The 25,705-nt window shown below is 40.6% G+C and overlaps 1 protein-coding gene across 3 annotated transcripts in view; it reads right to left on the bottom strand.

Annotated features, from left to right (window-relative positions):
* NELL2 (neural EGFL like 2) overlaps nt 1–25,705 on the bottom strand; it is a 225,822-nt gene that overhangs the window by 105,650 nt on the left and 94,467 nt on the right. For all 3 annotated transcript variants that reach the window (XM_054024804.1, XM_054024787.1, XM_054024796.1), the window contains exons 10-12: nt 14,134–14,225; nt 10,479–10,581; nt 5,221–5,349 (exon numbers count right to left, since the gene is read on the bottom strand). In XM_054024804.1, the coding sequence (XP_053880779.1) occupies nt 5,221–5,349; nt 10,479–10,581; nt 14,134–14,225 (324 nt within the window). The remainder of the gene's footprint in view (nt 1–5,220; nt 5,350–10,478; nt 10,582–14,133; nt 14,226–25,705) is intronic.

Here is a 25,705-nt window from a genome sequence, read left to right on the forward strand (position 1 = left end):
ACTTCAAGTGAGCAGAGCTTTTAGGTACATACTTAACTTTGAGTCAATGAGACAACTCACATGCTTATAGTTAGGAACCTGCTGTAGTGCCTTGCCGGACTTCAGCCTCAGGGATGAACAGTATTAGTCCTCGCCTTTGTAAGGCACATTGCCATATTAGGATTAGCCCACTAATTCCCAGTATCATAACAGTGAAAATAAACTGCATTTATTTCCTTTGTTCAGAAAAATAAATGCAGTTTCCTTTCTTTATGTTTAATTACTTTTTAATATAGATTTTAAAATCATGTTCTGCCCTCCTGGAAAGAAAGCTTTTCAGCTAGATTAATTTTCCAGCCCAACCTGACAAGGTAATCACTCAAACGCTGCCAGTTAATAGAGATGGAAATCTCAATTCCTTAGTTACAAGTAATTTCAATGCAGCATCCCCCTACAAAATGGAATTTATGTAACCAATCCTCCCGGGTGCAACTGCAAACTGACAATCTTTATAATTTCAGAGCTCCTAGTAGGACCGAGTTCTACCTATCCTTCCTGTGGAGTATGATACTTAATGTCAATAGAACTATGCAAGCACCACAATCTTCAATAATGACTTGCAGTATTTAACATATTTAGATAGCTGACTCTTTTAGGCTATTCAAATGTCTCCATTTGATTTTAATGGAAACATTTTATCACAGAGTTAAAAAAAATAAAGCCTGCTTTTTTCCAATCAGTTGCTAGTCTAATACAGCAGTTCTCAAACTTTAGCAACCCGAGGACCCCCATTTTGAATTAAATTTTTTTGAAGACCCCCCAAGAGGGCTTCCAATTTTCCCCGAGGGTGCTCAATCCCCACCCAGCTCTAGGCCCCGCTCCCACTCTACCTCTTCCCCCAAGACCCCACCCTGCCCTGCCTCTTCCCGCTCTACCCCACCCCTCCTCTTCCTGCCCCCTCCCCTAAGCATGCCACATCCCCACTTCTCCTGTTCTCTCCCAGCACCTCCTGCACGCCGCTGAACAGCAGCATGCAGGAGGCACTGGGAGGGACGGGGAGGAGTTGATCAGCAGGGCCGGTGGCCCTGGACATGACTTGCAGACCCCCTGGAGTATGCTTGTGGACCCCCAGGGGTCCGTGAATCCCAGTTTGAGAACCGCTGGTCTAATATACAGAAAGATCTGAAATTCAACCTGACAGTTTTTTGCTGTTGGATGATGCAGTCCTGTATACCCCCTACTGATCCAAGCACAGAGTTCGCTAGCGCTGGTCAGAATTTTCTGTATTGACATTTTACAATTAAATCTTTTATCCAAAAAGAAAAAAAGAGGAAAAAAATTGATGAAATTTTTGCCAACATTTCCCTTTCTGCTACTCTACCAGTCTTGGGCTTTCTGCAGGAATCTGCAATTTCATACAGCTTGGAACACATGCTAAAATTATTTACTCTGACTCTTCTCGGTCTATAATACTGCAGTTCTCTATACAGAGTGTTTTTGTATACTTTGTATTGATTGCATGTTGAGGCACATATAAATGTTACAGATATTCTATGACAATCAGATTTCTTCTGTCTTCTGCAGAATTCCCCTTGTCATGCCACAATCCTTAAAAACTTGTTCCTATAACTAATTAGCATTCCAGAAATAATTAGTGTTAATTACTATCTTTCACAAAATTTAATTTCTCTTTTATTTGGCTTGTCAGTAGTTAAGAAATCTGATTAATAGCATTAGATTATACAAAGTTAAAATGAGGAAATGTGTTTTTTACAACATGCTTGTATTTTACACCTTATATCCAGAACAGAAATGAGATGTAGTAACTGTTGCTTAAACTTTAAGCCAGAATGAAAATGTAGAACACTAAAATGTGAGAATACTGAAGATGGTGGGAAAGTGGAAGACCTGATTGAGCATTCCGAGAAACAGCAGATAATAGTTTTGTTCAATGCACTATGTGAAATTATTTGGCTGTCTCACTTTCGTTCTAGCTCCCATTAACAGCACACATTCACAAACCCACATTACAAAATCATTGCTACAGCTGGCAATAATTGGCACCTTTCTTGGCATTCTCACCAGATAGAAAGAAGATTTGAAGATTTCAAAGGACTTAGATATTGAACCACAACACTCCTAAGGCCTGTCTACACTGGAAAATTTCTCCATCCGTATCAATGTGTGTCAGCAACAGTTGCATCTGAACCAGTGCCAAACATGGTTTAGAGTAACAGCCGTGTTAGTCTGTATCCGCAAAAAGAAGAACAGGAGTACTTGTGGCACCTTAGAGACTAACAAATATGGTTTAGTTGTACTATAGATAATGGCAATCACTGTTCAGACTCCTTTCAGAAACTGAGGTTGAAACCTGGACAGACTTAGGGTATGTCTACACTTACCGGGGATTGACACTGTGGCAATTGATCCACCGGAGGTCGATTTAGCGGGTCTAGTGATCGCTCTTCCATCAACTCCGGTACTCCACCGGAATGAGAAGTATAAGGTAAGTCGACGGGAGAGTTTCTCACATCAACCCAGCACGGTGTATACACCACAATAAGTCAACCTAAGCTACGTCGACTCCAACTATGTTATTCATGTAGCTGGAGTTGCGTAACTTAGGTCAACTTAACCCCATAGTGTAGACCTGCCCTTACACAGGAGCATCTAAGATCAGAAAATGTCCCTTGTTATCTGGAATCAGGAGACTTTGTTTTCATTTACGCCTATGTATTAACATTAAAATGGCCCAAAACTTGGCTAATACAGAGTTCAGGTTGCCCAGTGGTGCCTTGTGCCCTTCCAGCATGTGAACAACAACTAAATTTAAACCACTGAAAACCAGGAAATACAAAGTTAAGGTTCATAACACCCCAGAAACATAACCTTATCTCCGCTTCCTCCCCCACCCTGCCCCGTCCCTAGCAATAGCCACTGGGAATTGTTAATAAGCTATGCAATAATCTGGAGTCAATGTGGTCATTTTTTGAAAGGGGGGACCAATATTGGGGGCACAGATATGGGGTGTTTTGAGGGACAGAAATAAAGCCCTTCCAACATCCCTCAAGTCACATCTCTAAGCCCCTTCCTTTCCATCCCACTCTTCCCAGCACTGTTCCAACACCCTCCCACATTTCCAATCACTGTTCCAACCCCTTATATTTCCTCCAACTGCTCTGAAACCATTCCAACTTCTCTGACATTCCACCTGTCTCACCTATTGCTCTGACCACCCCCACAGCCATCTGCTGGTCTGAGGCCCCATGCCAGCTCCACAGTCCTCCTTGCCATTCCATGTCCTTGGTAAGCCTGGAGGGGCCATGAGGAGGTGGGCTCTGAGGAGAACATGTGCCAGCTGGAGGCCAGAAGGAACAGGAGAGTGGAGATGTAGAATCCCTTTTCCAAATCTGGGCCTAATATGTGAGGACAGGGCTTTACATATCCATCTTCAGCACAGGAGGCTCAGAGAGCTGTGAAATGGCCCATTCATCTCAATGAGATATTCACAGTTGAATGACAACACCCCTTGGAGATGAATGCAGTCTGAAACAACAGCTCTGAGAGGAGTGAACTGCTCCATTCATCTCATTGGTTTGTTCTCATTCCCATTTAGTATCCACCTCACACAAAGGGGGGCAGGGAGAGGGGATCAGACCACCCAGAGAGACAGCCCCACCCCGCAAGGTCCGAGCTTACAACAAGGGAGTGAAGCATCAAGGGAGGGGATCAAAACCCACATAGAGGGGCAGAGCCCCACACACCCCAGCTCACACATTGTAGCGGTCCCTGCTTTCTCATTCTCTCCCTCCCCTCTTTGTGTGAGGCATATCCCCTTCCAGCCTGCAGATGTTGCCCTGAGAGATGAGGCTACGAATGGGAGGCATCACTCCCTATCACCTGGTCTGGCATGACAACGGGAGCAGGGGAGTGGGTGGCTTCAAACATGAGGGGAGAATGTGGGGCTGACAGACCCTCCCATCCCTAATTCCCCTCACTGCCCCCGGCACATACACACAAGTACTCCCACCTGGCCTCCCAACCCTTCCCTTCCTTGCTCCTAATCCAGACCTCAGTATTATTTTCACAATACATTTTAATTTCTAAAAGATTAAAAACATTAATAAAAGATGAAGTTGTATATATTCTTTAACAAAACTAAATTCCTTGCATCATTTCTTAATCACAATAACAAAAAAATCCTCTTTCTGAAAGTGAAGGACTAGACTCAGATGCTGACAAACCACTGAGCAATCCCTTCCTCAAGGCCATGGAGAGAGTAGCAGGACTTGCTCTTGCATGACTTAAAGCTCTACTCAAGACAATAGGTCACAAAATGCTGTTAAACAGAGGTCTCTGTGAAATAGAATTGTACTCTAATCCTGCAGATTCTTATGCACATTATTAATTTTACATGTGAATAGTACCACTAAAGTCAATGGGACTACTCATTAAAATAAAATTATATGCATTATTGTTTGCGAAGTTGGGCCAAAAGAATCAACCCCAAAGTCCTTACAACCTGAGGGCCATAATCCTACAAGAACTTATGTGACTGGTCCCACTGAAAGTTAAGTGTTTTGTAAGTGTTTGCAGAATCAGGGCCTTCATGAGAAAGGCACAGATGGACAGCAGGAGAGAGGAAGGCAACATGAAAGCAGAGTGATATTTGGCACATATCTTGCTACAGCTGCGATGTTTTTATTAGAATTTTATGAGCATGTTAAAATTTGAACTATAGAAACTGCCTCTATCTGGTAAGTGGGGCATTGGTTTTAAATCAGTGGGACTGTTAAAATAGTAAGTTTTTACACAATGTGAGTAAAGGTATTAGAATCTGGTCAGTACTGTTTACTTACTATATTGCGAGGGAGGAAGGAGCTAATGGCAAAATAAAGTCCCCACCAAAAGCTACATTAAAATGTGTACCAACTAAAAGCTATTCTAATGTGTGACTTTTAGGTTATCGGAATATCTGATTAATGAAAAGAGAACAGATTTTGCAGTGGAAGTATTGCTTCAAATTCAAGAATTTAGCCATATTAACTTATAACTGACACTGATTGGGGATTTTTAAAAAATTCTTAATTTGAGAGATAATTATTTTAGCTGATTAATATTCTGCAAATTAAATTTGCTGCATTTAATGGGCCCATCACTTTGAAAACTTGTGAATTAATACATTCTTCATGGAGTAATACACTATACTTTATACAGCTGAGAATCTTCACAATGGGTTACCTTCACAGTAGGCATTGTCCTCTCGAAGGGCTCTGAAACCATCTCGGCAGCTACACACAGCCCTGTCCTCTAGGTTTCTGCAGACAGAATGCTCCATGCAGTTATGTCCTTCAGAACAAAAGTTATGGCCTGTATGAAAACAAAAGTGATTGTTAAAAATAGGCTTGAAAGGATTCGATTTGTACCAGTGTCAGTAAACATCGATTTCACCAAACTGATGAAAAAATATTTCCATCCAAAATCATCAAAATTTACAGGCAGGCAAAGTAAGAAAAATGCAGCTTGAGAACTTATTAGAGTCCTACCTTAATGTGTATAAAATGGGAGACAGTGGAGCTGGAGCAGAGCTCCACTTAGGTAGCTCCACTTACGTTTTTTAATCTAGATGTCTGTCATTAAATATTTATTGTCACACAAACATCCACCACCACCCCCATAATTTCACACAACTGTTAGCATTTAAAACAAAGAACTAACTAAATGCTTAAAAATAAACATCTACATCATCCGTCAAAATTATATATAAAAAAATATATAATTTTCAAGCCTAGTTAAAAAGAATCCAAAGATAAAACATTTTCTCTGTTGAATATATTCCAGTCTTTTCTCAGTTAGGCTACAGAATCCTACTCAGGAAACTATTTTTCTTAGGAGACACACAATTTACCTTGATATTAGGCATGCAGCATCTCAGGGGAATAGTGTAGGGTACAGAGCTTGTCATCTCTTGGCCTTAAGTTCAACTCCAGGTCAGTGATGAAAAGAAGCTATTATCATCTGATGTCTGTTAGGTAGCATATTTAAATCCCTTTACCTTCTTTTTGTCAATGGTTATTTTTACAGGAACTTCAACTTTTTTCTTCATTTTTCTTATTAAAGTTGGAATTTATAGAAGTTGCTCAGTAACTCAGCAGCCCATTTACTAATGGGATTGCTTTCCTACAAGCACTTATTGTTCCCCAGGTATATTTGTAAAACCCATGCATATTCCCTGAAAGCTTTGGCTAACATTAACTTATTTTGCTTTTTTTGTTGCCCTTATCTTTTCCCTTCAAGCCTTAACTGACTGAATATTCTTGTATAAGTGCTACCTCTTGATATTTCAATGACGTTTCCTTTTTAATCTTATTGTTAGCAGCTCCTCTTGAAGTCACACTGGGTCCTCGTTTCTTGCATTCCTCTTTTTAAGAGAGATTTTTTTAATGTATTTTTAATAAGAGCTTCTAGCTTTCTCCCAAATAGCGGATTTTAAATGTCTTCCCATTAACTCAGTAGATTTCTTAATTCCCCAAATTTGATTTCCTGAAATCCAACACCACTGTATTGCTATACTTGGCGACTCTGTTCTTTACTGTGATGAATTCAAACAGGTTATGGGTGATTTTAAGCTTCCATATAATTTTCACACAGTATATCAATATTTTGTACAGTTGGGCTGCACTACCTTTTCTCCTTTTGATTAGTGTTGTCAAGAGATTAAAAAAAATAATCATAATTAATCGCACTGTTAAAGAATAATAGAATACCACTTATTTAAATATTTTGGATGTTTTCTACATTTTCAAATATATTGATTTCAATTACCACAGAGAATACAAAGTAGACAGTGCTCACTTTATATTATTATTTTTATTACAAATATTTGCACTGTAAAAAATAAAAGAAATAGTATTTTTCAATTCACCTAATAAAAATAATGTAGTGAAATCTCTTTATCATGAAAGTTGAACTTACAAATGTAGAATTATGTACAAAAAATAACTGCATTCAAAAACAAAACAATGTAAAATTTTAGAGCCTACAAGTCCACTCAGCCCTACTTCTTGTTTAGCCAATCGCTCAGACAAACAAGTTTGTTTACATTTGCAGGAGATAATGCTGCCTGCTTCTTGTTTACAATGTCACTGAAAGTGACAACAGGTGGTCGCAGGGAACTGTTGTAGCCGGCGCCGCAAGATATTTACATGCCAGATGTGCTAAAGATTCATATGTCCCTTCATGCTTCAATCACCATTCCAGAAGACATGCGTCCATGCTGATGACGGGGTCTGCTCACTAACAATCCAAAGCAGTGCAGACTGATGCATGTTCATTTTCATCATCTGAGTCAAATGCCACCAGCAAAAGGTTAATTTCTGTAGTTTCTGCATCAGAGTGTTGCTCTTTTAAGACTTCTGAAAGCAAGCCTCACACCTCATCCCTCTCAGATTTTGGAAGGCACTTCAGATTCTTAAACCTTGGGTCAAGTGCTGTAGCTATCTTTAGAAATCTCACATTGGTACCTTCTTTGCATTTTGTCAAATCTGCAGTAAAAGTGTTCTTAAAATTAACAACATGTGCTGGGTCATGATCTGAGATTGCTATAACATGAAATATAGGGCAGAAGGTGGGTAGGCAGATCAGAAGACATACAATTCTCCCCCAAGGAGATCAGCCACTAGTGTAATTAACACATTTTTTTTAAAATGAGCATCAGCAGCATGGAAGCATGTCCTCTGGAATGGTGGCCGAAGCATGAAGGGGCATACGAACGTTTAGCATATCTGGCACGTAAATACCTTGCAATGCCGGCTACAAAAGTCCCATGCAAACGCCTGTTCTCACTTTCAGGTGACATTGTAAATAAGAAGGGGTCAGAATTATGCAAACAAATATAAATGTAAATGTAAGCAAACTTGTTTGTCTTAGCGATTGGCTGAATAAGAAGTAGGACTGAGTGGACTTGTAGGCTCTAAAGTTTTACATTGTTTCATTTTTGAGTGCAGTTATGTAACCAAAAAACAAAACAAAAAAAATCTACATTTGTAAGCTGTACTTTCATGATAAAGAGGTTGCACTTCAGTATTTGTATGAAGTGAATTGAAAAATAGTATTTTTTTGTTTATCATTTTTACAGTGCAAATATTTGTAATAAAAAATATGCGAGCACTGTACACTTTGTAGTCTGTGTTGTAATTGAAATCAATATATTTGAAAATGTACAAAAACATCCAAAATATTTAATACATTTCAATTGGTATTCTATTGTTTAAATTAGTGATTAAAAGTGTGATTAATCGCGATTAATTTTTTTGAGTTAATCGCGTGAGTTAACTGCGATTAATCGACAGCCCTACTTTTTATTATTATTTTCAGTGATTTAATTGCTCTAGACTTGTTAAAAAAATCGGTATTAGGATTAGCCAAACAGTAATCTTTCACTAGTCTTTTTTCAGTTCCTGCTTCCTTGCACAAGGCTCCTATAGTACAATGCACAGAACTGATCAGGGTTCAGGAGGGACCTAGCCTGGTGTGACAGGAACAGCTGAGTAGTGCAAGCTGGGGTGAGGCTGCCACCAGGAGAAAGCCAAACCTGTCAATATATAGCAAAGACCTATATTCATGCTCAATAAAGATCTCTCTCCCTACAACTCCACTTGCCTGCTGCATCATTTCTTGTTAATGAAACATCCCCCATCTTCTACAACTTTTCAGTAATGTTTATGTTTGCATTTAAAATAGAAAAAAAATTAGAATCTGCTTGGAGGGCATAGTCAGAGGTGTAGAGGTCACTGCTGTTTTGGCCTGGGGGGATGGGGGTGTCTCTGCATGCATGAGCCCAGTCTGAAGGCGTAAGAGCCAGGCAGACCAGAATCGGAGGAGAAAAAAATCCACAGTATAGGCAGAGAGAACTTTGAACTGCTGATATGATAATGATACTAACTTCATGTCTCTACCATGGTAACTGAGGCACACTTTTTTTAAAGGACTACAATAATACCCTCCACGGCATGGTTTGTTGCAGTAGTGTACATGTATTTCACAACTTCCCGTTTATTTTTGTTTTTTTAAACTACCACACTGCTATTATGTGAAACAGGAAATTCAGGAGCAAAAATTCCTACATTTTAAACAACATTAAGGGCCATTCATTGCTCTCAGCACATCTCACAGCTCCCACTGATACTGATGGAGTGCTGTGCACATCAAGACCCTATAGCTGACAAACGGCAGAGGCCACCCTTTGTCCTATTTTTTTTCTTCCTCACAGAAGTCTGAAATAAGGACAAAGTGTCAGCCTTTAGTTTTGGATTTCCTGGCTTTTATCAGTTTGTATCAGAACCTTAGCATTACAGAATAGTAAGTGTACAATTTTCCACTGATCAATAGATCTCCACATACTACAAACCAATATAGGAGAATATGTGCTGCAGATTAATACTGTATCAAAGTATGATTTTAAGAATAAGATCCATAGCTCATGAGAGACAAGGCTAGGATGATCCATTCAGGATTTAAACTGTTCAGAAACAAGCACTAAATCCATCAGCTATTAGATTTATTGAGTTTGTATCCAGGCTCAATGAGTGCAGATTTTTTTTTTTTTTTAAGATTTACTGTAAATTTTTACCAGGAAAAAAAATCCCTTTTTACTGTGATTAGACCTCAAGACCTTAGCACACTTCTGTTAAGTTCTGTTCTTCCATTTTAGTCTTATCTCTCTTCAGGATGTCATTAATCATATTGTTTCTGTCTGTGTAGCATGTACGACTTGCATGTCTCCAGTATTCCCCAAATCAATGTATATCTAAGCCAAGCCAAAGAGTGTGATGGCTTGTTTCCTGCTAGAACTCAGTTGATCACAGTTTAGCTATTGGAGAAATAGGAACAGACTTTCTGCTTTGAAGATGCAACTGCTCACAGCTGGGAGGGAACCAATATTACCCAGTATTATAACAGTACAGCACAGAGCCCTGGGCAGTTCCTTACATCTCTATCCTTGCACTGAAAGTCCAGGCACATTCCATCTGTTTGGCCTACGTGTAAAAATTTAAGAAGTGCAGTACAATATACTTCCAAAGCTTTTGATTCTATATTCAGAAGGCAATCTAAAAGTGCTAAGAGGGGGAAATGATACAAATTTACTCTAATTTTCTATAGATCTGCAAAGCACATGTCCACTGCAGAAGGGCCTTTAGGGATGTGTGTGTGCGCGCATGCATAAATGAAGCACTTTAAAATGGTGACATCAATCATGTATAATCCCTTAGGATTTCTCTTTTGTATGAAATACAAGAATGCTGCCAGCCCCATTCAACAAAATTTACATTATTACACTTCATTCAAACAAGTTTTCAGACTCCTTGATGTGTACATTATCTATTCAGTTTTACAGTATCTCCAATAATGAAAAAGATGTTTTTTCCAAAACTATAAAAAATTAATAAAATGATACTGCACATTACATTGAGCACAGGCAGATCCTGCTATTTTCTTACCTTTACAAACTTTGCAGCAACTGTGAGACAAGGAGATTTGTTGAGAATCTGGGCAGTTCAAGGTTGGGCAATCCGATTTTGTAGTGCGCTGCATTTTGTGGTCCTATTAAATTAAGGTAATTATTCAATTCTGGAGATAATAAATGCAGCTGAATAATGCCTTTATTTTATTTATGCATTTAGATTTATAACAGACAGACAGCAAAAGGTGCCTATCTCAAACTCCAGGTAACTTTGACAATTTGAAATCACAACTAAACTTAACAAAACCAGCAGACACCTCCACTATATAGCAGAAACCACACCTATTTAGTAAATGAAAAATAAGGAAACATTCCTCATCCTTCCCCAAAATTATCCTCACGCAGCTTCCCTGTCCTCATAAGCTTCTCCAGAAATCATGCCTATAAGGTCAACAAATTAGTTCTCTTACAGACTGCAGGGGATCAAAGCCAGGGGGACTGCACAAATAATGCCATGCTAGCAGCTTCCTTTCCAGGCTAGAGACCTTAAGGGATCTCTAGCCTGAGTACCCTGTCTGATCTCAACTGTGGCCCTATGGCCCAAGGGAGAGGCAGTGGTATCTCATGAAGAGAGTGTTTCTTGAATAGACTGGTGCCAGGCCATTTAGCACTTCAGAGGTCAAAACCAGTACATTAAATCCCGCCTGTATATCCACAGGCAGCCAGTGGAGATCAGACAGAATAAATGTAATATGCTCATGGGTAAGATACCCGGTTTAACAAGCAAGCTGCTATATTGTGCTCCAGCTTTAATTTCCAAATGGCCCCAAGTAAAGTGCATTGCAATGATGTAGTCTTGGAGACACAAAGGCACAAATCACAGCAGCACAACACCTTCCTGAAAAGCATTCAGAATTTTTCTTAGAATATAAAGCTCTGTGTGTGGATAGTGCCTAATGCATTGCATATACTACTGTTATATAGTTGGTGTTTCATTTAACATTATTTTCCTAGGACAAAAATGAGGATGAGAAAATAACTCATCAGAAACCACTGCTCAGTCTTCACTGACTGATCTTCCCAGACTCCATGGCACATAACCAAAATGAAACCCGAACCTGTAACAAACTAAACTAGACCTTGAATGATACTGTATGTCACACAAAACACCCCAAAACCACCTAAAAGTGTGCGTGCTGAGCATTGGCCTTTATAACAATGTGGTCTATCGCTAAATGTGACTGAAATGTTGCAGAGCTTCTTTGTTTTTTCAGATTTGAATGGGAAAATGTGCCTGACTGCAGCAACCAAGAAAAAAAAAGGGATTTTCCATGTTTATGCACAACAAAATCCAGAAGAATAAATTCCCTAAACTGCCCTGATAACATCAACACTGGCCTGCAAGCAAAAAATCAGTACCTATGCCACCACTCTCAAGTCTCTCTTGAGCAGATGTCTTTAACTAGATTCTATTATGTGTAGAAATATGTAGGTAATAAAATAGCATCTGCCTATGGGTCCCCATTTTATCTACACATCTGACAGTATGTAGATTTGTTGCTCTGAAACGTCATTCCTAGTGTTGCTTTCTTGGCAGCAATAAGTATTTCAGTGCTTGAGATTCAGAATGTTTATCACCAAAGTTGCCATACAACGTTTCTAAGAGCACAGTGAGAGACAAGTAAGGTGGCCAAATATGTACCCACTACCAATGGCAGGTAGAGTCAAGCCAGGTGTGCTGCCTCACTGTTCGCTAATAGGACCTCATAATTTCTAACTGCAATAAATAAAAGGCAGCACCATGCAGACTTTGATGATTGTTATTCATATACACATTGATCACCAATAAGGATTGTGTTAAAAATAGCAATTCACAGTCCTTAAAACTGTAGGGCAGATTAAGCTATATTTCCAGAATTACTTCAGACCTTATTTCTCTAGCGGCTGGTTTTGCACCTCCCCCAGCCCCTTGATTTCAATATGACTAGTAGTGAGATACTCACAAAGGACTGTCCATCAGCATGTATCCCTTCATCTATAGACCTAATTTCTAAAATAGATTTATTGACAAATTATAATCACCAGTTCATAAAACTATAGTAAAGTGGCACAGAAAGCAACTCTGGCACAATATCCTGCTGGAGGAGGTGACAGTGAGGTCCAAGGACAGATGCACGCTTTCCAATAGAGGGAAAAAGGGTCTGGTAGATTCAGGGGAAGCACCAGCCACGGCAGTGAGGCTGAAGTATTATCTGCCACATTTACCTGACATCCACAGCTTTAAGGAGCTGGAGCTGAAAGAGCCTTTGCTCCCATTCTCTTGGACAGCAGTTTCTTCCAACTCAGACCTTGTGGAATGTATATTCTCTTGCATATGGCAGTTGGACTCTGAGACAACATTACAGCCAGAGGTGAAAGTAAGCTGGTACACCCCAGTACGGCATACCGGCAAGAGCCGGTGCGCCGTACCGGGGCGGCTCGGCTTCCCCAGGCAGCAATTTAAAGGGCCTGGGGCGCCCAGCAGCGGCTGGAGCCCCAGGCCCTTTAAATTGCCACCAGATCCCCGCTGCTGGAGCCCTAGGGTAGCGGCAGTGGGGTACTGGGGATTATTTAAAGGGCCGGGGCTCCCGCTGCCTCTACTGCCCTGGGCCCTTTAAATAGCCGCCAGAGCCCCGCCGCCGCTCCAGCAGGCTACAGCGGCTATTTAAAGGGCCCGGGGCGGTAGCGGCAGCCGAGCCCTGGGCCCTTTAAACTGCTGCCGGAGCCCCTGGCAGCAGGAGAGGGTACTTACCGGTACAGGATGGGCCAGGGCTGGCTCTGACCACCCCCCAACCCCGCCCCTTCTGCCCGAGGCCCCGCCCCTTCCGGGGGTCAGACCTGGCCCCAACCCAACCCCATACCGGTAAGTCCCTATTTCTACTTTCACCCCTGCAATAAGCAGACAGGTCTTGCCTGTCTTTCCTCCACCCTGAAGCATGCATTTCTCTAGCCGATAGCAAGCTCCACACCTAGGGAAGCACAGCAGCATTCCACCTTGGTATCTCTTTGTGCACTTTCCACCTGTAGACGCACACTGTAGCATTTTGCCCTTAAATTGCATTTCTGCTCTCAAAAGCGACTGAGTTAAAATGATATTGTAAGGCTCACTGTTTAGTGTATCTGACTCAATATCCAATACGCTCCATTTACAAGTAGAATGATAGATTACCAAACTGCCAACCCTCTAAACACAACCTGAGATTTGACAGTCAAGTGGCATTCTTTCCTTCTCATACATCATTGCAGGCAAGAAATATCCTGTGGGCCAAATTCTGTTCTCATTTACATTTGTGTAACCCCCTTGTAGCTGAGCACATAATCTGGAGAAAATAGGGCTGCACTGATACAAAAGAGAGCATAATGTGGCTTGCAGGATATTTAATACTGATGATAGTGTATAAGAAATAAAAAAAGAACCCAGCTCAACTGTGAGATCCCAGGTTGAATTTTCAGAGTTGGCAATTAGAAAAAATATTGATTTGTAAAATTTGATGTGGAAATCAGCTGGACAAAGTAAGCATGGAAACCCCTTGATGCCCTTTTAAAAGTCACTTTTCAGAGTAGATACATACACATTTTTATTCATCAGGACCTTATAAGACATTTTAAACAGATTTATTGAAAGAAAAGGGTCCCATCAATGGTGTTCTTACCTTGCACTCAAAAAGAACACAGTCCCCTGAATTTGAATACACAGTTTCTCTCTGTCCTTCGAAGTAGGTTCTGCCTTCAAATATGCACACCGCTATAGGATAAAACAGAACAACAATTTGAAAAAAGAAGAAAGTTTTCAGTAATCTGGCTATAAAATTGGCTTATTTTCTTAAAGCTAAGTATATTTCAAAATTAAGTGATCAATTCAACTACAAATATATTCCATTCCAGGACACAGGAGTTTGGACAGGAGCAAAAAAGAACAGAAAAGGAGAGCCAAGAGAAGAGAAGGCCTCAAAAGCTAAGGAAGGAGAAGGTGTCAGGGAAAAACAGAGCATGGGAAGCTTGCGAGAAAACAGAGGACAAAATAGAGGCTGCAAGTCTTGGCTAGGAACAAATCACTGATGACCATAGTAAGAGCAGTTTCAGCCAAGTGCAGAAGGTGGAAACCAGGCTAGAGGGGATTTAGTGGAAGGTAAGTCAAGGTAGACAGTCTGAAGTGCCCATCTGAAGAGCTTACAGGTGAAAAAGAGAAGGATGATAGGATAGTTGGATGGAAAGTCTAATTAAATACAAGTCTACCCATCTTACATATTTATGTATGAAGGAGGCAAGATCAGCATCATGAATGCCTTATTAAGTGCTAGTATCACAGGACACAGGATGTGAATGAACAAAGTGCTCCTTGTGATCCCAGTGATTGTGCTAGTATCCCAGTGGTGTTCCATATATTCATGTGGTATGTCTGCTAGTGTCCTGGGAACAGCCTGATTCAAACCTTTTTAATTATTGATTTATTTTTTAAAAATAACCAGGGCATATTAGAATAAGATGTTAGAGAGCCATTTAGGGGCCTGATCCAAAGTCCACTGAAATCAATAGAAAGTTTCCCATTAGCTTCAGTGGGTTCTGAATTAGGCCTTAAAACATCTAATCCATCTCTTTGACAATGCAGAATTGTTACATACAGAATATTTTACAATGCTTTGTCCAGTCCTCTTTAAATGATTTGCTTGAGGGTGCTTCCAGCATTTGTTAGTGGAATAATCTCCCCTATCTAATAGATTTTACTGTGAGGTAGTTGCCTTGCTTTTCATCTTAAATGTTCCTTTTCTTAATGCCATCCCAACCCACAAATATTTAGATTCCTTACAACCCCAAATAATTTCTCTCCATCTGTGGTGTATGTTTCATGCAAATACTTAAACAGTTTAAAAATAAAACAAAACACCATATGGCCCACTTCTACACAAAGGTGTTCTCTAAGAACAATCCCTCAAAGGCGACTCAGAAACAAACACACACATTGTACCAGCCCATTAAACAGGTCTAGAGTGTGTAAACCATATGCACTAGATTGCATTTTGTGTGCTATATAATCTAAATTATAATTATTTTATTTTTACATATTATATACTTATCCCCAAGACCATATTATAGAGCCTGCTCCAGGCCTTCCAAAGTCAGAGGGTGAAATCCTGGCCCCACTGATGTCAATAGCAAAACTCCCATTGGCTTCAGTAGGGCCAGCATTTCATCCCACAGGATTTTGACTATTCCAATAGAAACAGAATTGAGCTCACAACATCCAGATGTAAGTCTCCTCACTTTTGTGCTATTAAAATCTCAAGCCTGATGTTGGATTAGCATATATTTATAAGAAATTTCATAGCTGTGTTACTGATCCATCTAACACATGAATATGTGAAGTATACTAAAGAAAGGGTGACTGCCCTTTGTATGTATAAGTACATTAATGTTAATTAGAAAATTATTAAAATAATGTCATTGTAAAGGCTTTCTAAATTTTTTATTTACAGATGAATGCACTTCATCACGGAAGACTGAAAATTGAAATCTTATCATTTAAACTTCTTTTGTTGCATTACAAACTTAAAATAACTGATTTTTATGTACTTTCTTTTCTGTTGAAATACAGCAGTTAGAAATGTCAAAGAACTAATTAGAAATACATAAGAAGTTTCCAAAGAAGTGTCATAGGATTCATTTTTAAAAATATGTAATATCTGTTAAAATCGGCTGAAGGCTGTTTAATGTATGTATCCATTTGTATTGATTATAAATTTTTAATTTAAGTTTCACACTAAGAAATATGATCTTCAGTGTTAATTAAAGATAATATGGAATTGAAAATTAACCACATCAATTTCTAACATTTTCTTTTGTGTTAATAATAGCCAAGGGAATATTTATTTTAGGATAATAATTTGATATAACATATAATTGCAAAAAATTGCACGCTTACTGAGCCATCACATGTCTGAATGACAATCACTGTCAAGGAAACATACCCAAAGACATATGCTCCAAAGCCTAATGTTCATATTCAGAATATGTAGGAGGTTCATTTTCAGCACAGTACACAAGGAGTTATCTGCAAAAAATTCCTCCCATTGAAGTTAGTGGGGGCGGCACATCTAATGTCTCACTCACTACATTCAGAATGAACATATATTGTAGGTTTCCTTTGAAACCTGCTGAATACTAAAATTTTTAGTTGTAACATTGGTTTCCTCAATTTCCATACAGGTAAAACACAAAAAGTAAGAGGATATTTCATGGACTCATGCAAACTTCTGACTGCTAGAAGCTGGGTGACACAGGATGGATCACTCGATAAACTGCCTGTTCTGTTCACTCCTCTAGCATCTGGCACTGGCATCAGATACTGGGCTAGATGGACCATTGGTCTGATCCACTATGGCCATTCTTATGTCTAGAGTGGAAAGAATGCCTGTAGAGCTCGTTATATTCCCTTTCCTCCCACCTTAATGGTCCATGAAAGAGAAAGATAAGGATCAGGTGAGAGAAAAGCGGGGATTTGGGGAATAAAAGGAAGATTAAGAAAAAGGGGACATTGTGGTTAACATTCTCCCTCCTCCTGCTAGTTAAACAGCATCTGAGGGATTCTGTGCAGAGAAGTGGGGTTTGTTGGATGAACTGTTGGACCCTCAAGGTTCTTTGGTAATTGGACATGCCTGGTGAGTTGTCACATGAAATGTTGAGGCACAAAAGGTTCCACAATATTTGGACAGTTCCCTTCAATGAGAACTAGGGTGACCAGACAGCAAGTGTGAAAAATCAGGACGGGGGTGGGGGGTAATAGGTGCCTATATAAGACAAAGCCCCAAATATTGGGACTGTCCCTATAAAATCGGGACATCTGGTCATCCTAATGAGAACATACACCTGAGGAGGAAGAAGGTGAGGAAGTTCTTGTGCAGAGCACCAGCACCTAGATTCCTGTTTCTCTCATCCAAGCTAATCCAGCCAACAGGGCTTCCACAGCAACAACTGACATGCACTTCAGAGGTACCAGTTCCACTGTCTCAGAGCCAATTTGTCAAGGCTGATATCAGAGACATTGGCGACTATGCCAGTTTGCCAGTGAATAGTCTTCTCTCCCACTCCCTCCACAAAAGCTTTCATCTCCTTCCCTTTCTTCCTCCTATCAGTCCTCTTCCTCTATCCTTTGGCTGGCCACCCAGAAGCCCAAAAGATGCAGCATTCTCGGTGTGTCAGGAGTGACACAATGGGGTACATTCTTGCCAGGTTGTCATTATATTTAATGAAACTCCAAAGGCTTGTCCCCTTACGTGAACACTGTCCACACTCAGAAAAATGTGATGGTGCCAGACTTCCCACTCTCCACTTTCCTCAGAAGGCACTTGGACCCTACTTCCTTGTCAATGCAGTGTCACAGCATGTTTTTCCTTCATCCTGCCAGCAGATGTCACAAGCTTGTAGGTGACCCATGATGATGGGGACTCTGTATTTCTATTTAGCTTAGGAAGTCCACGAACATGAACATCTGGACCATAATTCTGTAACTGCAAAGTCCAGTGAAGATTTAACTTCTACCTGGCTAAACACTTCCCAGAAGGAGATGAGTGATTAGTTTGTCATTGGTAACTCTTTGGACCATATCACAGTTCATCTTCTAAACTCCTCCTATTCCAAGAGACTATTGTATCACAGTCAGTAAATTACCTGATGGCTGATTGTTCTGGGACTTGATAGCTATTGTCTGTGTGGGATTCCATCTGTCATTGTGTGGGATTCTATCACAGATAGCTATTGTCTGTGTGGGATTCTATCAAGTCCCAGAACAATTACACCACAGATTAATTTGTCCCACTATTTCACAGCATTAACCACCTCCTCTCCCCACCAACCTCCCCAAGCCCCTACCTAAAACAAAACTACTTCAAGCACAGCTTTCTAGAAGAGCACGGAATCTATGAAGTCTATTAGGGATTCCTCATTTCTGTTTGTACCTCATACCAGATTATATTCAGTATGTTATTGATAGCTCATTGTCAAGCCATCATCTGTCCTCCATAATACCTTTTCCCTCCTACTGGCCTCGAGATGATGCTATCCCTTCATGTGCCTTTTAGCATACTGTTCTTTGGTGACAAAATAAGAAATCCAACTAACTCTTGCTATCTTTGCTATCCAGGTCACTTACTTATTGCTGTGAGGTACGTGTGTATATTTCCCTGTCTGGTTCTTCTCTGCCAATGTTATGACTTCCTCTTTGGCCTCTTCTTGGTGACATTCTCCACTGTGCAGTCACCCTGCACAAGGTTTATGCCCTTCTTAAGTCCAATTTAAACCCTATTTGGAGGACTTAAGTGGTACCTACCCCTTGTGCTGGCCTTTATCCCTGGGAATTTACACATCCTTTGTGAATTTCTATCTATCTAATGCCAAGTCACTATTAAGTTAATGTTCTCTTCCTTCTCTCATTTATCCATTGCAGTGTTTCATACAGGCTCTTCTTTGCTCACTTCCTGGGTATATGATGCTTTGTCAGAGTAGCTAGTGAATCATGAACTTTTTCCATTGTTATTCTATGCCATTTCCTTCAACAACTTAAAGTGATTCTAGATTTCAAGATGGAAAATTTGCTGCTAGCTCTTTGAGTTAATCATTGTTGAACAACAGTGAAAGTAGGCTTCAGCAACTTCAGTAGAGAAAATCTGATTTGAAATTTCCTAAGGATCAGAAATTCAATACTATTTATATCTTGCTTCTGATTAGTCGCAAAAACAGGAGAGACTTTCTCCATTATTTTGAAAATGCCAAGTGGTTGGTCTAGAGTATTTTTATGATCATCTGTAAGTATCTGCAATGTGAGCCATATCTAATAATGCTAATAGGTGGTTTAGTCACACTGATGATGAGTCAATCTAAAATACTACAGATATCATTACACAAATGTTTCTTATATTCTCATGGTCCTTGCCTACTATGGAGAAATTATATAATTTATCTTGCCCACCTGTTCCTAAGAGGAAGTCTCCTAAGCCATTCCTCTTACCCCCAAACTGAAGGCTCATCTAAGTATTCTTTGTGTCATCTTTCACAAACCAAAAAGCAATTACATCGTTATCTCTAAAGGAGATGCTTGCAGAAATGTCAACTGGGCTGGCGCCTAGAAAGTACTGTTGGAGCCAGCACAGTGGAGATAGATGGATCTGACAGATGAAGTAAAGCTTTTACATTAGACAGCAGGATAGAGAGTTTGGGAGAGTGAGTTTGCAATTGTAGGAAACCAATTTGGAGATCACATGAAGTAAAGTGAATGTGTGGCTGCCTGTAGTTAAACAGAGACCCAGGCTCTCAATGATAGAAGAGTAGTGGCTAAAGGTACCTGACTAATCAGATAGAGGTATAGCCAGCAAGAGGCAGAGGCAGAGGCAGATCACATTCCAGCAATACAGTGAGTCTATCTATGGTACTTATATAGCACCAACCACCATAGTATCTCTGTGCCACACATTCCACAGCCAAATATACACACTGGAGTTGAAAGGACAGTTAGAGTCCACTAATATGGCAAAGTTTATTTATGTCAACAAATAAGCCTCTTCTGAAACAGGATAAAAAGATCTTAAAAATAAAAGTAAGCCACGAAACATGTAAATACTTATAGCCTTCCTTTCAGTTAAAACATATTTTATTGAGACATGTCACAACAGTACGAAAAGCCAACAGGAATATACCTGTCTCTCCAGCAAAGGGGAATAATTTTCATGAAAGCCTCCAAAGAAGCCTTCAGTGGAGGTGTGAGGCCTTGAGAAGTAACAACAGTTGTGCTATGGTAACCCGCAGTAACAGGTATACTCTTATCTTAATTCAACACTATCAGAAATGGGAGATTGAAAAGGATTCCTCCCACCACTTCACACACACAGTGGTACTTCTAGGGTTACCATATTTTGAGTGTCCAAAAAGAGGACACTCCACGGGGCCCCGCCCCTGTCCCCGCCCCAACTCCACCCCTTCCCCACAGTCCCCGCCCCAACTCCGCCCCCTCTCCTGCTTCCCGCGAACATTTGATTCACGGGAAGCCTGAAGCAGGCAGCAGGTAAGCGGGGGGGGTGGTGGTGGCAGGAGGAGGCGCGGCCCAATCTGGCCCCCCCCCCCCCCGGCGTCTCCAGTCTGGCTTGGTTTGGGCCCTGGGGTGCTGGCCCCGGGCCAGCCCCCTGCCGAGCACTCCCGGCCCAGGCCCAGCACCGCCGGCCCAGCCCCCGGCCCAGCGCCCCCGGCCCAGCACTGCCGGCCCCAGCCCCCGGCTCAGCACCGCCGGCCCCCGGCCCGGCCCCCGGCCCCCAGCCCAGCCCCCGGCTCAGCACCGCTGGCCCGGCCCCCGGCCCAGCGCCTGGCCCCCGGCCCAGCACCGCCAGCCCCGGTCCCCGGCCCCTGGCCCAGCACCCCCGGCCCCGCATGTCCCTATTTTCCCGGACATGTTCGGCTTTTTGGGATTTCCCCCCGGACGGGGATTTGAGGCCCAAAAAGCCGGACATGTCCAGGAAAATCCGGACGTATGGTAACCCTAGATTGGGACAGCTCACTGCAAGAGACTATTCCAATATCCTCATACAAAAAGACTGGGTATGTGTAAGAGGTTTACAGCAATAGGAATGGGAAACTATTTGCTTTTGAAAATGTTTGCATTATCTATTGTGGCACACTTTGTTTATCCAGCATCCATTCACACTGAGAAATCACAGTACACTAACTCACCGTCTTTGTTCATTTCCTAAAAGCCTGATTCTGCAACCTTTATTCACAAAGAGTAGCAGTTACTAGATAGTGGGGAAATTTATAAAAATGTTCTGTTTTCCCCCTGAAAATTATGTTCTCAATGAAAAACCAAAAAGGAAAAAAATGCCATTCAAAATTAGCTAACAGAAAAGAAAAAGTTGACTTTTGGATTTTTGCATTACCAAATATGTAAATAAAATTTTAATCAATATAAAAGTTTTCAGTATTCATTTTTATTTTAGCCAAAAAAACCCTTTTTTAAACAAAAAGTGATGACAAAACATACTCTAATCATTGCTTGTACAATTAGTCCCAATGGGGATCTCTCAAATAAATGCTATTCAACATGAGCAAGAGTGGCCTGTAATGATTAAAAGGCTCAAGGAAACTATCATATCCTCTTCTGCATTTTGTATAGCACCAAGAATACTGTCAGCATTCAACAAATAATAAACCCACAAAATTATATATGGTCCTCATATCTGTTGATAAGGCAGCACTAGCTCATAAATGTTGCTTTTACAGAAGAAAACACTATCTTTACTTAGGGAATTTGGAGAAAGTATTTGATATAATCTTCTCTGTAAAAACATTAGGTTGTTATTATCCACATGGCAACTATAATGTGGGTTGAAAATCTCATCCAAATGATTGGATATTGACAGACATGCATGACTCTGATTGGCTTTAGGAGATTATACCGTATTGTACTTGCTCAAACAGTACTGGGATTTTTTTTTTTTTTTTTTTTTTGGTTTATAAACCCAGGATTTTGAAAGCTTGGGCATGGCTAATCCAATCAAAATCTCAATTGCCAAATAAATTGCCTTGGCCATCCAATCCTCAAAGCAACTTTCACAGTTGAGCATTGAGACAATGAAATCCAATACCAAAGAAGAAATGTTAGAGGCTACCAAGAGAAAAGAAACAATTAATTCCATTTTATAACTATTGTATTCTGGTATACATGCAAGGGCTCATGAATAATACAACAGCTAGCAAGGCCAACTGAGCACTGATAGAGGTATCATTACACTAATATTATTTCATGCATACTTAAGTCCCACATGATGGAATTAGCCATTTTAATGGAGGAGACCCTCAAAAGTAGCTGACTTGGTTGTACTTTATCAGTGGTGGCACTGAGTATTGGATCAGAGATTGACAGCTACTGGCTGCAGGGGAGTTTCTGGTTATTTCAATTCCAGCTACTCCTAGCAGGTATTGCTGAGGGGAATTGCAGAAGGAGCCTCTCTGGGGAATTTTGTGGATGGAGAAGTGGTGTAAAGGCAAAACAATAATGCACATCTCACTAGCATATCTTATCAGTTCCTCACTTGTTTAACACGTAAATACATCATTTCAGGTAGGAAGCCTCCAATGTGAGAATTCGCTAGCAACAGGCACAGTTTAAGGCAGATATTAGGAGTAAGTGTTCAATTGAGTTGGGAAGCTAATAAAGGACAGCTTAAAAACTTGCATACTTTTTATTATTGTAAAGGGAAAGTATAAGAAATAAAATAATGATCATGTCTCATCATTAAATTATTTAAAAGAAAACAAAGTTTTCTTCATTCTCATGTCTCAGCTGATGGTGCAGAGGCATGAAAATGATTACGGAGGATAAGCAACCCATAGAGAGAGGATGTAGCATCTTCTATTTAGGCTATTTCCTTAGTAGGTGGTCTAGGAGGACAGAGCCCCCTAGACGCCAATGAAACTGCAATTGTTAGTGGCTGTTGCCGTCTCCCTTGGAGAGAGGTCCCATTCAATATATTTGGAAGCTATCAGAAGGGCTCGATTTAGGCACAGATTGGGTAGCACATCAAAAGTGACAACTAGGTCATGGTTTCTCCAAAACACTTTACCCATGGGCCTGGATGCAAAAGGAAATTGACTAGCACTTTGATCCCCCATCCCTATCTCTTCACCCCTTCTCTCTTTCCCCTATTTGAATCCTTCCTCTTCTTCTCTCCCTGCCCTGAACTGAAATGACGAGAGTAATTGGCATGATCATAAACTCTGCAGACAACCCTACTGAACGTTCCTTAAGCAAATTGTAAGCATTACTTTAAAAGAGAGTAGTTTTCCATTTAATTTTAGGAAGTCTTGTAAAACTGAAAACAGGGTAAACACATGTTTTGTCAATCTTGATTAAATTCAGTTATGCAAAACTACCCAAATTAGTTCTATATTCAATCTCAACATTCATTATCAAATAGCACATAAGCAAGAGGGAATCAAAATCAAGCACCACCAACAGAATCAGACTTTTAAAAAGCAGAAACATTACATAGGCTTTTATTTAGCTCTAATTCTGAGCCCCTAGTTCTCATGATTCCCAGAAGTTAGAAACCAGTGTTATTTAGAGTACTTTCCAAAATATTAGCTTTCTCCTGTAACTACAGTACCTACATATCACATGTAAATGGTAAGCCAGTTGAGGATTTGAAATCCTTAAATGGGTAAAAGACACTGGGCCAGATCCTCACAAGCTATATACTGGAGTAGTTCCAGTCTCCTAAGTAAAACTACACCTATGTGCACCAGCTGAGAATCTGGCTCAACTACAAAAACACAATAAACTGGAATTTTAAAAAGTCTGTTAATGACAATAATCCTTTTTCCATTTGCAATGGTAGAATATTTCGGTGGGCAATGCCTTATAGTCCGTGATACTGCAAACAATTACACGTGTACATTAGTACTCCCATTGAGTTCAATGAGACCATTGACATATGTAAAGTTGAGCCTGTGCACTCTGGGTTTATATTGTATGCTTGTCCATGGGAGAGTGGCACTATTTTTTCTTACTGATGTATGACAGCCAGCTTATTATTTTTTCCCCAAGAAATATATTTGTGCCCTCCTTTTCTCACTCTGAACTGCCTTTCTACAGCAGTCGAGATTCACAAAGCATATTTTAACTGTGGTCTATTAATGTTAAACCCGCAGAAGACAGAAAGTACAATTTTCCAATCCCAACATTGAATATGTGAGTTGATGATTTTTATTCAGTGCAAGAGTCCATATTAGTTCATGGGTTTTGTTGCATTTTTACAAAACCTCAAGAGTGTGCCAAGGATGTATTCTGACCCTGGCACTATTCTGTCAAGCTATCAGTGTATATTAAGATTGGCTGCACCACACATTGGAATCAAGGTTGGACAAAAAAAAAGTGTTCACCAACCAAGTCTACACTGACAATGCTGCCTTGCTTGTGGAAAAGTCGGAGGATTTCAGCCCCCACCGTCCAAGCTCTCCAAGTTACAACCCACATTATGGGATTGAATGTCTCCTGGCAGAAGATCAAGGTCTAGAACTCTAGAGCTGAGCCACCATACCTGCCAGTGCAGGTGGGATCGAGTATCATGGAGAGCACTGACAAGTTCAGCTACCTAGGCTGCAAACAGGTTCCAATGATCACAGCAAACCAGACGTTCTTTGATGAATATGTCTCACTACCTCCTGCGTGAAGTCCATGTCCTACCTATGGAGGCAAAAACGTCTTTGTGCTGAGACAGAGTTCAGGATCTATCAAACCTGTGTACTACTTATACTACTATATAGTTCAGAAACCTGGACCCTCTTACAGGCAGACTTGGAGCAGCTGGAGGCATTCCATATGCAGTCTGCAACAAATCCTGAACATAAAGTAAATATTTGTCAATCTCTCAGAGATCTGCCCTTGCTTCAGTCACTCGTATTAAAAAGCAGCATTGCATGCTCTTCAGTCATGTTGCCAGGATGGACAAAAATACCCCAGAGCACTGCTCTCAAACTCTCCATCAATGTGCAAGGGGGTGCATCTCCTGATCCTACCTGGCACCATCCTAGGGGCCACCCAAGAGATTCATTGATTCACAAGATTGAGCCAGACCTGGGAACTTCACTACATGATGCCTGGTGTGACACCATCAAACCTGGTCACTCTGGCTGGCGCAACACTTCTCAATCGACTATGCGTGTTTGATGATAATGATTATAGTACAGTACTAAACTATAAAGACTGACAAATTCGCTATTGTTTCCCTAAACAATGGTAATGCCGTAGAAGTAAATATCCAAAAGACAGGTTGTGAAGAAGGGAAAGTCAGGTAGTAGAAACAGCTCTTGCTAGTTACCGATCATGGACCAATCTTAAGCTTTAGAACTCAGAACCTGCTAACTGGAACTGTGTAGACAGACAGCTGTGAAAGCAGTCCAAGAGAAAGAAATTTAACTGGACTATGTCTCACTAGTTCCTTTGGCTCTCCTGTTTCTCTGTATCCACCTATTCTCTTTTATCTTATACTAAGATTATAAACCCTCTAGAGCAGAGACCCTCTTTTAGTACTGTGTTTGTACAGTACCTAGCACAATAGGGTCTGTGACAAAGCGCTGTCCTTGGGCATAAATTCTGGTAGCCTAGCATGGCCTCCATGTACACAGCCCTCAGTTCCTTCTGAGTGGTTGCAATCATTTACTCAGACCTGGGTACTGAGAACAAGATAC

The sequence above is a fragment of the Malaclemys terrapin genome, chromosome 1, assembly GCF_027887155.1.
Source record: "Malaclemys terrapin pileata isolate rMalTer1 chromosome 1, rMalTer1.hap1, whole genome shotgun sequence".
Classification (NCBI taxonomy): Eukaryota; Metazoa; Chordata; order Testudines; family Emydidae; genus Malaclemys; species Malaclemys terrapin.